The sequence below is a fragment of the Dendropsophus ebraccatus genome, chromosome 1 (assembly GCF_027789765.1).
Source record: "Dendropsophus ebraccatus isolate aDenEbr1 chromosome 1, aDenEbr1.pat, whole genome shotgun sequence".
In the NCBI taxonomy this organism is placed as follows: Eukaryota; Metazoa; Chordata; class Amphibia; order Anura; family Hylidae; genus Dendropsophus; species Dendropsophus ebraccatus.
This window is the reverse complement of record NC_091454.1, coordinates 91,702,150-91,717,509: the sequence shown is the minus strand read 5'-3', so window position 1 is coordinate 91,717,509 and position 15,360 is coordinate 91,702,150. Positions and strand designations below refer to the sequence as shown.

The following is a 15,360-nucleotide window of genomic DNA, read 5'->3' as shown; positions in this document are numbered from 1 at the left end:
CGCCTGCTGTAAATCATTGTCAGTGTGTGTAGTGCGATGGAAAATAACACAACTAACACGGATTACAACAGAGATTAGTTAGCAGAATTTTCTCATTCACTTGTGTGTACAGGAGATCTGGAGCCTATTCATGCCATAATGGTGTGTTACACAGAGAAATTTATCTGACAGAATTTTGAAGCCAAAGCCAGGAATGGATATGCGAAGAGGAGAAATCTCAGTCTTTCCTTAATTACCTGTTCTCTGTTTATAGTCTGTTCCTGGCTTTGGCTTCAATAATCTGTCAGATAAATCTTCCTGTGTAAACGTACCATTAGGGCAGCATCTCTCTCACAATGACATCAGACCTCTGTGTGTCCCATTAGCTTCTAATGAAGCCGCTTTCACTTCTCTTGTGTGACGCACGGCCGGGAATTCCGTCGCTCCAGGCAGGAATGCGTAAAATGACGTAACGAGAATGGGTGAGTTCTCGCGAGAGCTCAGTTAGTCGGGCCTTGTTCTCACAGGTTCCAGCAGCGGATGATTCTGTTCCGCTGTGTGCCATGACGGAGGCAGCCCGACGCCCCGCTTCTGCCAGAGAGGAGGGAGAGCTGGAGGACGGGGAGATCAGCGATGACAGCGTCAGAGCCGACAGCCCGAAGCCCGTCCGCTCCCGGCCCAGCAGCCGTGGACACCAGCACCAGTACCATTCCCGTCCCTCACGGCCGCTGCTGCCCATACCTCACGGCTACCGGCCCAAGGAGCAGTCCTACCGAATGCCGCCCCGCATCCCTCAGCCACCGTCCCACGGGGATCTCGGCTCCAGGCCTTCCTTCTGGGAGCGCAGCCATGACACGCTCGGCCGGTTCCGCTCCCGGGGAAGAGGGGGGCGCTTCAGGTACAGAGAATGGGTGGACCGAGGTATGAAAACCGGAGGACAGAGACCGAGCAACTGCGGCTGGAGAGATCCCTCCCCCAGAAAACGTATCCTTTCCGAGAGCCCAGCGGGAGGCAACCCCGAGGATGAGGCCTACCGGCTCCTATACAGCACACTGCACGGCGAGCCCTCCAGATGGCGGCCGCTAGAGCTGACTGTGCAGAAGGCACTGTGCGAAGGCCCGGCTGTACATGGGGGACTGTACATAGTGAGACAGGACTGTACCTGGCTGTACATGGGGGACTGTACATAGGGAGACAGGACTGTACCTGGCTGTACATGGGGGACTGTACATAGTGAGACAGGACTGTAACCGACTGTACATAGGGAGACAGGACTGTACCCGACTGTACATGGGGGACTGTACATAGGGAGACAGGACTGTACCCGACTGTACATGGGGGACTGTACATAGGGAGACGGGACTGTACCCGGCTGTACATGGGGAGACAGGACTATACCTGGCTGTACATGGGGGACTGTACATAGGGAGACAGGGATGTACATGGGGGACTGTACATAGGGAGACAGGACTGTAACCGACTGTACATAGGGAGACAGGACTGTACCCGGCTGTACATGGGGGACTGTACATAGGGAGATGGGACTGTACCCGGCTGTACATGGGGGACTGTACATAGGGAGACAGGACTGTAACCGACTGTACATAGGGAGACAGGGCTGTACATAGGGAGACAGGACTGTACCTGGCTGTACATGGGGGACTGTACATAGGGAGACAGGACTGTACCCGGCTGTATATGGGGGACTGTACATAGGGAGACAGGACTGTACCCGGCTGTATATGGGGGACTGTACATAGGGAGACAGGACTGTACCCGACTACATAGGGAGACAGGACTGTACCTGGCTGTACATGGGGGACTGTACATAGGGAGACAGGACTGTAACCGACTGTACATAGGGAGACAGGACTGTACCCGGCTGTACATGGGGGACTGTACATAGGGAGACAGGACTGTACCCGGCTGTACATGGGGGACTGTACATAGGGAGACAGGACTGTACCCGACTGTACATGGGGGACTGTACATAGAGAGACAGGACTGTACCTGGCTGTACATGGGGGACTGTACATAGGGAGACAGGACTGTACCCGGCTATACATGGGGGACTGTACATAGGGAGACAGGACTGTACCCGGCTGTATATGGGGGACTGTACATAGGGAGACAGGACTGTACCCGGCTGTATATGGGGGACTGTACATAGGGAGACAGGACTGTACCCGGCTGTACATGGGGGACTGTACATAGGGAGACAGGACTGTACCCGGCTGTATATGGGGGACTGTACATAGGGAGACAGGACTGTACCCGGCTGTATATGGGGGACTGTACATAGGGAGACAGGACTGTACCCGGCTGTATATGGGGGACTGTACATAGGGAGACAGGACTGTACCCGACTGTACATAGGGAGACAGGACTGTACCCGGCTATACATGGGGGACTGTACATAGGGAGACGGGACTGTACCCGGCTGTATATGGGGGACTGTACATAGGGAGACATGACTGTACATAGGGAGACGGGACTGTACCCGGCTGTACATGGGGGACTGTACCTAGGGAGACGGGACTGTACCCGGCTGTACATGGGGGACTGTACCTAGGGAGACGGGACTGTACCCGGCTGTACATGGGGGACTGTACCTAGGGAGACGGGACTGTACCTGGCTGTACATGGGGGACTGTACCTAGGGAGACGGGACTGTACCCGGCTGTACATGGGGGACTGTACCTAGGGAGACGGGACTGTACCCGGCTGTACATGGGGGACTGTACCTAGGGAGACGGGACTGTACCCGGCTGTACATGGGGGACTGTACCTAGGGAGACGGGACTGTACCCGGCTGTACATGGGGGACTGTACCTAGGGAGACGGGACTGTACCCGGCTGTACATGGGGGACTGTACCTAGGGAGACGGGACTGTACCCGGCTGTACATGGGGGACTGTACCTAGGGAGACGGGACTGTACCCGGCTGTACATGGGGGACTGTACCTAGGGAGACGGGACTGTACCCGGCTGTACATGGGGGACTGTACCTAGGGAGACGGGACTGTACCCGGCTGTACATGGGGGACTGTACCTAGGGAGACGGGACTGTACCCGGCTGTACATGGGGGACTGTACCTAGGGAGACGGGACTGTACCCGGCTGTACATGGGGGACTGTACCTAGGGAGACGGGACTGTACCCGGCTGTACATGGGGGACTGTACCTAGGGAGACGGGACTGTACCCGGCTGTACATGGGGGACTGTACCTAGGGAGACGGGACTGTACCCGGCTGTACATGGGGGACTGTACCTAGGGAGACGGGACTGTACCCGGCTGTACATGGGGGACTGTACCTAGGGAGACGGGACTGTACCCGGCTGTACATGGGGGACTGTACCTAGGGAGACGGGACTGTACCCGGCTGTACATGGGGGACTGTACCTAGGGAGACGGGACTGTACCCGGCTGTACATGGGGGACTGTACTCCATGCTGCCTGGTCCCGGTGTCCTCTCTCTCCCCCACGCGGCTCACCAACTTCTGCTCCATCTCCATGCTGCCCGGTCAAGCAGGTCAGTGAGCCAGCGTGCCACAGCACATGTGTCACGGCCGGGGGTTGACCCCACACTTCCCACTGGCTGACCCCTGGTCTGCAACCTGCGCGGGCCGTCCGGGTACGGCATGCCGCTGTCACTAATGGAGCGGTATTTATACTGGGCTTTGCTCCGTTGTGACTCCCAGCCCCCGCACACAGGCCGCAGCCTCCTCACTACGGGACAATCTCCAAAGCCATCGGCTGCGGCGTACGGAGCAGCTCGGATGCTGCTGAGTGCTGACACTTCACAGTGGCATCTACACAGTTACACTGGCTGTTTAACTGTGTAGATGCCGCTGTGTCAGCAGCATCCGAGCCACTCCGTGCGCCTCAGCCGATGGCTTTGGAGATTGTCCCGTAATGAGGAGGCTGCGGCCTGTGTGTGGGGGCTGGGAGTCACAATGAGGAGGGAGGGAGGAATGATGCCGGGACCGGGCAGCATGGAGCAGGAGGTGAGGGTTCTGCTCCACTACAACTATTACTATCCCCAATGTACTATACTAGTGCTGGGTCAGCACTAGTATAGTATGTTGGGGATAGTAGTTGTATAGCTATGTGTCAACCATACAACTACTATCCCCAATATACTATACTAATGTTATGTGTCAGCCATACTACTACTACCCCTAATATACTATACTTGTTTTATGTGTCAGCCATACTACTACCCCCAACCTACTATACTGTGCATCTGCCATACTACTACTACCACCCCCATCATACTATACTGTGCATTTGCCATACTACTACCCCCAACCTACTATACTGTGCATCTGCCATACTACTACCCCCAACCTACTATACTGTGCAACTGCCATACTACTACCCCCATCATACTATACTGTGCATTTGCCATACTACTACCCCCAACATACTATACTGTGCATTTGCCATACTACTACCCCCAACCTACTATACCGTGCATCTGCCATACTACTACTACCCCCAACCTACTATACTGTGCAACTGCCATACTACTACTTTTTTTTTTTAATCAGATAATTTTTATTCAGATTTTCCAAACATACAAGTTATAGACAAACATTTAGCAAGGTAATACTGTGAAATTCCAGAAAGTACAGTCGGAGACGGGGCTGTAGCCGGCGGCACGTGGAGGGAGACGGGGCTGTAGCCGGCGGCACGTGGAGGGAGACGGGGCTGTAGCCGGCGGCACGTGGGGGACTGTACATAGGGAGACAAGACTTTACCCTGCTGTAAATGGGGGACTGTGACGCCGCCCGAGGGCGTTTACGGGAATGACTCCGACCGGAGCGACTGGTGGAAGGGAGAGGGCGAGCCTGAGCTGCCCCGGAAGTGGATAGACGGTCGAGGGCAGCCGCGACCGACTGGGAAAGTTCAGCCATCTGAGAGACAGAACGACAGAGGGAACGCGCCCAAGCTGGAGCTGGCTCATCCGACTCCTGGGAAGGAGGGGGATCCTGTGCAAGGGACTGAGAAGAACCGGACTGCATGGAGCAAGCGGTGCAGAGTGGCTGAGAATGGCCAGAAGAAGATTTAGTGTTACAGGATGAACAAAAATAGTAAGTAACAGAAGAAGGAGGAGGCTGCTGACGGCGAGAGGAGTCAGACCTTGAATCAGACATAATGCAATATAAGGAAAAAAACACAAGTGTATCCTCCTAGGCAGACAGCTTAAGTAAAAAAGGTGTCGTGGTAGAAAGATTCCAGCAGAGTACTCGGAGACTGGGGAGGCTGACAGCCTGCAGGGGAAGAACAGATACCCAGTGAGCTGGCAGTAAGAACAGATACCCAGTGAGCTGGCAGTAAGAACAGATACCCAGTGAGCTGCACAGTATAGTACCCCCAACATACTATACTGTGCATTTGCCATACTACTACCCCCAACCTACTATACCGTGCATCTGCCATACTACTACTACCCCCATCATACTATACTGTGCATCTGCCATACTACTACTACCCCCAACCTACTATATTGTGCAACTGCCATACTACAACTACCCCCAACCTACTATATTGTGCAACTGCCATACTACAACTACCCCCAACCTACTATATTGTGCAACTGCCATACTACAACTACCCCCAACCTACTATATTGTGCAACTGCCATACTACAACTACCCCCAACCTACTATACTGTGTCAGCCATACAACTACTACCCCAACATACTATACTGTGTGTCAGCCATACAACTACTACCCCCAACATACTATACTGTGTGTCAGCCATACAACTACTACCCCCAACATACTATACTGTGTGTCAGCCATACAACTACTACCCCCAACATACTATACTGTGTGTCAGCCATACAACTACTACCCCCAACATGCTATACTGTGTGTCAGCCATACAACTACTACCCCCAACATACTATACTGTGTGTCAGCCATAGGGAGACGGGACTGTACCCGGCTGTACATGGGGGACTGTACATAGGGAGATGGGACTGTACCCGGCGGCACGTGGAGGGAGACGGGGCTGTAGCCGGCGGCACGTGGAGGGAGACGGGGCTGTAGCCGGTGGCACGTGGAGGGAGACGGGGCTGTAGCCGGCGGCACGTGGAGGGAGACGGGGCTGTAGCCGGCGGCACGTGGAGGGAGACGGGGCTGTAGCCGGCGGCACGTGGAGGGAGACGGGGCTGTAGCCGGCGGCACGTGGAGGGAGACGGGGCTGTAGCCGGCGGCACGTGGAGGGAGACGGGGCTGTAGCCGGCGGCACGTGGAGGGAGACGGGGCTGTAGCCGGCGGCACGTGGAGGGAGACGGGGCTGTAGCCGGCGGCACGTGGAGGGAGACGGGGCTGTAGCCGGCGGCACGTGGAGGGAGACTGGGCTGTAGCCGGCGGCACGTGGAGGGAGACGGGGCTGTAGCCGGCGGCACGTGGAGGGAGACGGGGCTGTAGCCGGCGGCACGTGGAGGGAGACGGGGCTGTAGCCGGCGGCACGTGGAGGGAGACGGGGCTGTAGCCGGCGGCACGTGGAGGGAGACGGGGCTGTAGCCGGCGGCACGTGGAGGGAGACGGGGCTGTAGCCGGCGGCACGTGGAGGGAGACGGGGCTGTAGCCGGCGGCACGTGGAGGGAGACGGGGCTGTAGCCGGCGGCACGTGGAGGGAGACGGGGCTGTAGCCGGCGGCACGTGGGGGACTGTACATAGGGAGACAAGACTTTACCCTGCTGTAAATGGGGGACTGTACATAGGGACATAGGACTTTACCCGGCTGTGCATGGGGACACACCCAGGACTGTACCCGGCTGTACATGGGGAGACAGGACTGTACATGGGGAGACACCCAGGACTGTACCCCAGCTGTACATGGGGGACTGTACCCGGCTTTACATGGGGGAGACAGGATTGCACCCGGCTGCACATGGGGACTGTACCTGGCAGCACATGGGGGGACTGTACGTAGGGAGACAGGACTGTACATGGGGGACTGCACCTGGCTGTACAGAGGGAGACAGGACTGCACCCGGCAGCACGTGGGGGACTGTACATAGAGAGACAGGACTGTATCCGCTTGCACATGGGGGACTGCACCCGGCTGTACAGAGGGAGACAAGACTGTACCCGGCAGCACATGGGGGACTGTACCCGTCAGCACATGGGGGACTGTACATAGGGAGACAGGGCTGTACATGGGGAACTGTACATAGGGAGACAGGACTGTACCAGGCTGTACATGGGGGACTGTACCCGGCTGTACAGAGGGAGACAGGACTGTACCCGGCTGTACAGAGGGAGACAGGACTGTACCCGGCTGTACAGAGGGAGACAGGACTGTACCAGGCTGTACAGAGGGAGACAGGACTGTACCCGGCTGTACAGAGGGAGACAGGACTGTACCCGGCTGTACAGAGGGAGACAGGACTGTACCCGGCTGTACAGAGGGAGACAGGACTGTACCCGGCTGTACAGAGGGAGACAGGACTGTACCCGGCTGTACAGAGGGAGACAGGACTGTACCAGGCTGTACAGAGGGAGACAGGACTGTACCAGGCTGTACAGAGGGAGACAGGACTGTACCAGGCTGTACAGAGGGAGACAGGACTGTACCAGGCTGTACAGAGGGAGACAGGACTGTACCAGGCTGTACAGAGGGAGACAGGACTGTACCAGGCTGTACAGAGGGAGACAGGACTGTACCAGGCTGTACAGAGGGAGACAGGACTGTACCAGGCTGTACAGAGGGAGACAGGACTGTACCCGGCTGTACATGGGGGACTGTATATAGGGAGACAGGACTGTTCCCGGCTGTACATGGGGACACACCCAGGACTGTACCCGGCTGTACATGGGGAGACAGGACTGTACATGGGGAGACACCCAGGACTGTACCCGGCAGCACATGGGGGACTGTACATAGGGAGACAGGGCTGTACGTGGCGGACTGTACCCGGCTGTACATGGGGGACTACATGGGGAGACATCCAGGACTGTACCCGGCTGTACATGGGGAGACATCCAGGACTGTACCCGGCTGTACATGGGGAGACACCCAGGATTGTACCCGGCTGTACATGGGGAGACACCCAGGACTGTACCCGGCTGTACATGGGGAGACACCCAGGACTGTACCCGGCTGTACATGGGGAGACACCCAGGACTGTACCCGGCTGTACATGGGGAGACACCCAGGACTGTACCCGGCTGTACATGGGGAGACACCCAGGACTGTACCCGGCTGTACATGGGGAGACACCCAGGACTGTACCCGGCTGTACATGGGGAGACACCCAGGACTGTACCCGGCTGTACATGGGGAGACACCCAGGACTGTACCCGGCTGTACATGGGGAGACACCCAGGACTGTACCCGGCTGTACATGGGGAGACACCCAGGACTGTACCCGGCTGTACATGGGGAGACACCCAGGACTGTACCCGGCTGTACATGGGGAGACACCCAGGACTGTACCCGGCTGTACATGGGGAGACACCCAGGACTGTACCCGGCTGTACATGGGGAGACACCCAGGACTGTACCCGGCTGTACATGGGGAGACAGGAACTGCGATTATGTATTCACAGGGACCTGCCAGGACCTTACATCGTAGCAGATGTCCCTGCAAAACTCGCAGCGCGATTTCTGCTGTGATACGTCCTGTGTGAATGCACCCTTAAACCAAAAGATAAAAGTAAAAGTATGGAAACTGATAGCGACCTGTGTGTAAAATATTACCAGGATGAGGAATATCACAGCAGGTAATGCCAGAAGAGGGAAAAGAGTGAAATTAAGTATGTGGAAGGTATATTAAAATAGTTTGCCTTGCCTGAAGGCTAGTTTGAAGGTAACTGGGTATTTCAGTACTAGGCTAGGTTCACACTGTGTTTTTGCAATCCGTTTTTTTGCAAAAAGCGGGTGAAAAAAAATCTGTTTTTCCATTGACTTTCATTTGTAAAAAAAAAAAAAAAAAAAAGGATAAAAACGGATACTTTTTTTAACGGACAAAAAAAGAAGTGTCAGCTATGTTTTTGTGTCCGTCCAAAAAAACGGATTCGTTTTGATCTGTTTTTTTTTTCTACAATGGAAGTCAGTAAAAAATGGATGCACACAAATGCATCTGGTTTTTTTTATCTGTTTTTTGAAAAAAAAAACGGATGAAAAAAACAGATTGCAAAAGCGCAGTGTGAACCTAGAAGATTAGAAACCTTAGTTCCCCTTTAAATACAATTTTCTATCAGCAGGTTAGATTAATCTAGCCCCCTATAATGCATAGGATGCTGAGGAGGAAGTTAGGTGTGTTACTTTCTCTTTGGTATCGGTCCGGCGCTGTTAGGATAAACTCCGCTCCGGTGCACTGTTAGGAGCACTGCAGCGTCATCCGTCCTGACCCCTCTCATGATAATGAATGAAGAGGTCGGCCAGAAGACAGGCGGGATGACACGCTAGTGCTCCTAACAGTGCACCAGAACAGAGTTTACCCTAACAGCAAATGACCGGCCCTCCAGGGAAGGTAAGATGCATACCCTCCTCCTAAGCTTCAACAGCACTATAAGTAGCTATCAGCAAGTTAAATTCATCTTGGGGTGTCCATTCTTCAGAGCGGAGAGGCGTGGAGAGAGGAGCCACACAAGCCTCCCATAGACTGCCAGTATGACATAGAGGCTGGCGTGTGTGAACTGGCCCTAAGGAAAATACCGAGGTATGTGTGGAAGGGTTACTGATAACAATGGTCCTAGGGACCTATATTGTCCCGAGTGCACCCCATTGCTATACTCTTACTACTTTACTCTGGAGTAACAGCTGTAGTCCTCAAGATTGCATAGAGTTCAGTGTGGACTTTGCACTACAGCTGGATAGTAAAACTCCATCTTGTAGTGCTACAAGACCTCATGCAAGGGGTTATTAATGGCAACTGTGAGGACGCTCTGAATTGGACATGGTTATTTGTGGAAGCACATAGCTAGTAATAGTCCAAAAGCCCTAACAAACAGTACACCATAAAGTGACTGATTGCAGTTGGTAATGGGTTAATGTTTTAGATTGACTTTTGCAATCACCTTTCATAGTTCTGTTTTCTTAACCAGCCCTTTAGTTAAAGGAAGATCCCCACCAAGGAAAACTGTCCACTCTGAAGAAGAAAGCTTTGAAGAATTGCTCCTAAAATATAAGCAAATTAAATTAGAACTTGAATCAATAAACAAGGATGAGAAACTCGCTCTCAAAGAAGATCCTGTGAAAGCAGAACTGATTGTAGTGAAAAACACCACAGCGCCTCCTGCTCCAGAAGAACAAAGTATTGTGGAAGAATTGGCTCCTGTTGTAGTGGTCAAAGAGAAGCCACCAGTGTTGACGTTTCAGGCCTTTGAGCTTAAACCTCTTAGGCAAAAGTTAAAACCAATCACTGAGCAAAAGAAACAAACCATTTTGGAGGAAACAAAGCCAGCTGAGAGTGCACATGAAGAAAAACCTGTCCAAAGTACTGAAAGTGTAAAAGGTAGGTCTGCATTGACAACTTTTAGTAATCCATTCCATCAGAAGAAAATAATAGTGCTAGTAGTCTTGATTATGAATATGCAGAAATATGCATCTGTGCATCTGCATAGCAACCGAGTGCTGCCAGCCTCTATACCAGTGATTTTCAACCTTTTTTGAGCTGCGGCACACTTTTTATACTTAAAAAATCCCGGGGCACGCCACCAACCAAAATGGCACAAAATGACACTAAAACAGTACATATTATACATATAGTTAATAATATAGATTCTAAATGTATTTATACTCAGTGTGAAACCTGGGCCTGTTTTCTTCTTCCCCCTGTGCTTTTCTCCTGTGCTTCTCTCCACCATACTTCTCCCCCCTGCTTCTCTCCTGTGCTTCTCTCCACCATACTTCTCCCCCCTGCTTCTCTCCACCATACTTCTCCCCCCTGCTTCTCTCCACCATACTTCTCCCCCGTGCTTCTCTCCTGTGCACTTCTCCCCCGTGCTTCTCTCCTGTGCTTTTCTCCCCCGTGCTTCTCTCCTGTGCTTTTCTCCCCCGTGCTTCTCTCCCTGTGCTTTTCTCCCCCGTGCTTCTCTCCCTGTGCTTTTCTCCCCCGTGCTTCTCTCCCGTGCTTCTCTCTCCCGTGCTTCTCTCTCCCGTGCTTCTCTCTCCCGTGCTTCTCTCTCCCGTGCTTCTCTCTCCCGTGCTTCTCTCTCCCGTGCTTCTCTCTCCCGTGCTTCTCTCTCCCGTGCTTCTCTCTCCCGTGCTTCTCTCTCCCGTGCTTCTCTCTCCCGTGCTTCTCTCTCTCGTGCTTCTCTCTCTCGTGCTTCTCTCTCTCGTGCTTCTCTCTCCCGTGCGTCTCTCTCCCGTGCGTCTCTCTCCCGTGCGTCTCTCTCCCGTGCGTCTCTCTCCCGTGCGTCTCTCTCCCGTGCGTCTCTCTCCCGTGCGTCTCTCTCCCGTGCGTCTCTCTCCCGTGCGTCTCTCTCCCGTTTCTCCCCCATCCCCAGGTTTCTCTCCCCCATTGTTTTCTCCTGTTTTACAGGGGCACCATAGTTTGGGGAACTTTCCCCGCGGCACACCCGACCATGTTTCGCGGCACACTGGTTGAAAATCACTGCTCTATACAGTGTGATACAGTGGGCATACACCCACGCGTCATTCTTGCTAACATACATTTAGTAAGTTAGCAAGGTGTAACAGGACATCTGAAAAATGCATGGTTGAGCTACACAGGGTTTATTTTTAGTCTGTTAGGCCCCCTTCACACGTCCGTGTCAGTTTTTACTGTCAGGAAATCCTGATCAGGAGACCTTAAATGTCATCAGGATAGTATCAGGATTTCCTGACAGTAATCCGTTTTTACCATCAGGAAACCATCAGGAAAAACCTTCAGGATTTCCTGATGAGATAATATTGTCTAGTATGCCAACATAAATCACAGGTACCCGTGTACCTGGATGGCCACAGGCTGCAGAACTACAACTCCCATCATGGCCTACCAGCAGAGCCATGATGGGAGTTGTACTTCTGCAACCTGGATGGCCACAGGCTGCAGAACTACAACTCCCATCATGGCCTGCCAGCAGAGCCATGATGGGAGTTGTACTTCTGCAACCTGGATGGCCACAGGCTGCAGAACTACAACTCCCATCATGGCCTGCCAGCAGAGCCATGATGGGAGTTGTACTTCTGCAACCTGGATGGCCACAGGCTGCAGAACTACAACTCCCATCATGGCCTGCCAGCAGAGCCATGATGGGAGTTGTACTTCTGCAACCTGGATGGCCACAGGCTGCAGAACTACAACTCCCATCATGGCCTGCCAGCAGAGCCATGATGGGAGTTGTACTTCTGCAACCTGGATGGCCACAGGCTGCAGAACTACAACTCCCATCATGGCCTGCCAGCAGAGCCATGATGGGAGTTGTACTTCTGCAACCTGGATGGCCACAGGCTGCAGAACTACAACTCCCATCATGGCCTGCCAGCAGAGCATGGTGGGAGTAGTAGCCCTAATCTCACCTGTCCCGGATCCTGCTCTGTCGGGGCCGCGAGGTTGGGGTCCGGGTCAGAGTGCAGTGCTGAGGTCCGGGCAGCGGCGGCGGTCGGAGGTGCGGAGCATCCGGCGGGCGGCCTGGTGGTGAGTTCCCGGGGGGGGGGGGGGGGGGTTGAGAGGGTCAGATGCGGCGGCGGGGGCGGGGGCGGCGGCGGGGTCGCTGCGGAGGTACTGGAGCATCCGGCGGCCGGCCCGGTGGTGAGTTCCCGGGGGGGGGGTTGAGAGGGTCAGATGCGGCGGCGGGGGGGGGGGGGGATCTGTAGTGCCGGGCAGCGTGTGCGGTGCGGTGCGGGGGGGATGGGGGTGTGCGGGTGATCGGACGGCGGCCGGGGCTGGCTCTCTACCAGTCCGGAATCGCGGGCACTTTCCTGATATACATCAGGAAAATGCCCGTGATTCCGGCGCTCCCATAGACTTCTATGGGGGCGTCCGTGCCGGATTTCCGGACGAAAATAGGACAGGATCTAAAAAAATCCGGTCCTATTTTCCGGAACGGACACCCTTCCGGAAAAATCCGGAAGGGTGTCCGTGTCTAATGTTAGTCTATGAGTCCGGAAATCCGTCCGGATTTCCTGATAGGAAATCCGGACAGATTTTCCGGACGTGTGAAGGGGGCCTTAAAGAGCAACTATTAGCTTCTTGAAAACCTTATTAATTCATAAAAGACTAACATGAAAACTTTCCCAGATTTAATTTGTACAAGTAAAACTTCTCTCTAATTTAGTAATAAAGCGTTGGCCCAGAGGCTGTGTTCATGTGCAGTTTCATTGCATTACTGCATCATTTAGTTGCAGTACTTTATCATTTCATTGTGTTATTATGTTCTTTCATTGCCATACTGCAATGAAACTCCGTGTGTAATCATAGCCTCAGAGAAAGGGAGACTGGAGTCAGCGGAAGTGAGGCCTCTTCTTTGACATCTTCTTTGAAGACTTCTTGCTTCTAAGCTGGAAGAGTTTGCTGTGAGAGGGGATCCATGTGTACTGCATGTAAACAGCAAGGCAGTCTTTGCTGCTATTTTATTTCAGTGTTATTGTATAAGCATCAATGTAATAATTATTCCTGTGTATTAAAGTGGTATTCCCATCTCAACCATCACAGTTAAACCTGTACGGTTTGGGGCGCTTTTTAAGTACATTCTTTTAGCAAATTTGTATTTAAAGTGACACTGTCACCCCCTTTGTGCATTCTGACATCTCTACACAGGTGTAAAGGGTAAATTTAGTGCTTTTCATACCTTATTTTATATCATACATCATGATGCTTGTTCAAGTAAAAAGTGTCCTTTTATCAACTGCAGATTGTATTAAGTGGGCGTGTCCTCACAGCATTAGTGCCACTTAGCCCCGCCCACAACGGCACCATTGGCCCCACCCCCTGACGCCCATTGGTTGGCCATTGTAAAGGGGGTGGGGTCTAGACCTTTTGGCCAGCCTGTTCCAATGGCCGGCGAGGGGGCGGGGCCAATTGTGGCGTTGGGGCGGGGCTAAGTTGTGCTAATGCCGCGAGGCCACACCCACTTAACGCAATCTGCAGTTGATAAAAGATGACTTTCTACTTGAACAAGCACCATGACTTAGGATATAAAATAACATATGAAAACCGCTAAATTTACCCTTTACACCTATGTAGAGATGTCAAAATGCACAAAGGAGGTGACAGTGTCACTTTAACTTGTACAAGCTTAACTATATTAGGATAAGATACCCCTTTAAGGAGATGAAAGCTAGAAGCAGCATGAACAGTCTCACGGCTTTCAGTGTGGTGTACTTGCTGGTTGTGTGTATGTAGTGAGAGGCTTAGGGTACTATTACACGGATCGATGGGGGTCCGATAATAACTGTAAACGAGCGCAGATCGGCTCTTGTTTACTGGGCCTATTACACAGCCTGATAATCGTTTAACAAGGGCTGCATGGACATCGTTACCGATGTCCTTGCAGCCCTTGCTTAAAAAGGCATACATTACCTATCCATGGTCCAGGACTTCGCTTGCGGTCCGCTTCTCCCCGGATGCCACGCGTTGCAGCTTCAGAGCGTCCTGTCTTAGTTGACAGGCCGCTCAGCCAATCACTGGACACGGCAGTCCCGGAAAGTGATTGGCTGAGCGTGCTTGTCAGCTAAGATGCTGCAGCGCGAGGGACCCTAGGGAGAAGCAGAGCGCAGGAGGAGACCTGCACCATGAATAGGTAATGTATGCACTTTGCAAATTGTCAGCCGCCGGCCGCGCACTGTTATTACAAGTAGCGATGCGCGGTCGGTGCCCGACAATTATAGGTGCAAACCTATATCAACGACAAAACGATGATCGTCGTCATCGGCTGATGGTTGTGTTAAAGTGAATGATACTTGGCCGATTATCGTTCAGTGTAATAGTACCCTTAGATTAACCCTTTACAAGTAGTTATCTTCTCCTCTAGCAGGTTAACCCTTGAGCTGCATAATGGTATATGCACACATGGAAGGCACGCGGATAACTTCCAGTGGATTCCCTCGCTCGTATCCCCCCCCCCCATCCTATGCACAGGTAGATTCTACCATCCACCCAATGTTTCCCATAGTGTGCAGGTGAAAATGTCCCCATGCCATGTCCAATAGCTGCCTAATGTTACTCAGGCAGTTATTGGCTACCCCCTGATGCTCTAGGCTTGGAATGTTTATTTCCAAGATAGCCAGAAGGAGGAAGTGAAGTCCCAGTGAGCAGAACAGGTAAGACCTGTTCTGCTCCCTGGGCAATTCCTTTTAATTCACTAGGGAATGTATGAGTAATATAGCTGATACGATTTTCTCACTGTGAAACCTGGGCAGATTTGAGCACAAGGCTCCACTTTGTTATTTAGATAGTGGTCATGGGGA

General features: G+C 53.0%; 1 protein-coding gene across 2 annotated transcripts in view; it reads left to right on the top strand.

Annotated features, from left to right (window-relative positions):
- The first annotated feature begins 479 nt into the window (after window positions 1–479).
- Window positions 480–15,360, top strand: part of ZFC3H1 (zinc finger C3H1-type containing) — a 76,417-nt gene continuing 61,536 nt past the window's right edge. For both annotated transcript variants that reach the window (XM_069975254.1, XM_069975245.1), the window contains exons 1-2: window positions 480–963; window positions 10,061–10,462. In XM_069975254.1, coding sequence (XP_069831355.1) covers window positions 543–963; window positions 10,061–10,462 — 823 coding nt within the window. In that variant the 5' untranslated portion in view covers window positions 480–542. The remainder of the gene's footprint in view (window positions 964–10,060; window positions 10,463–15,360) is intronic.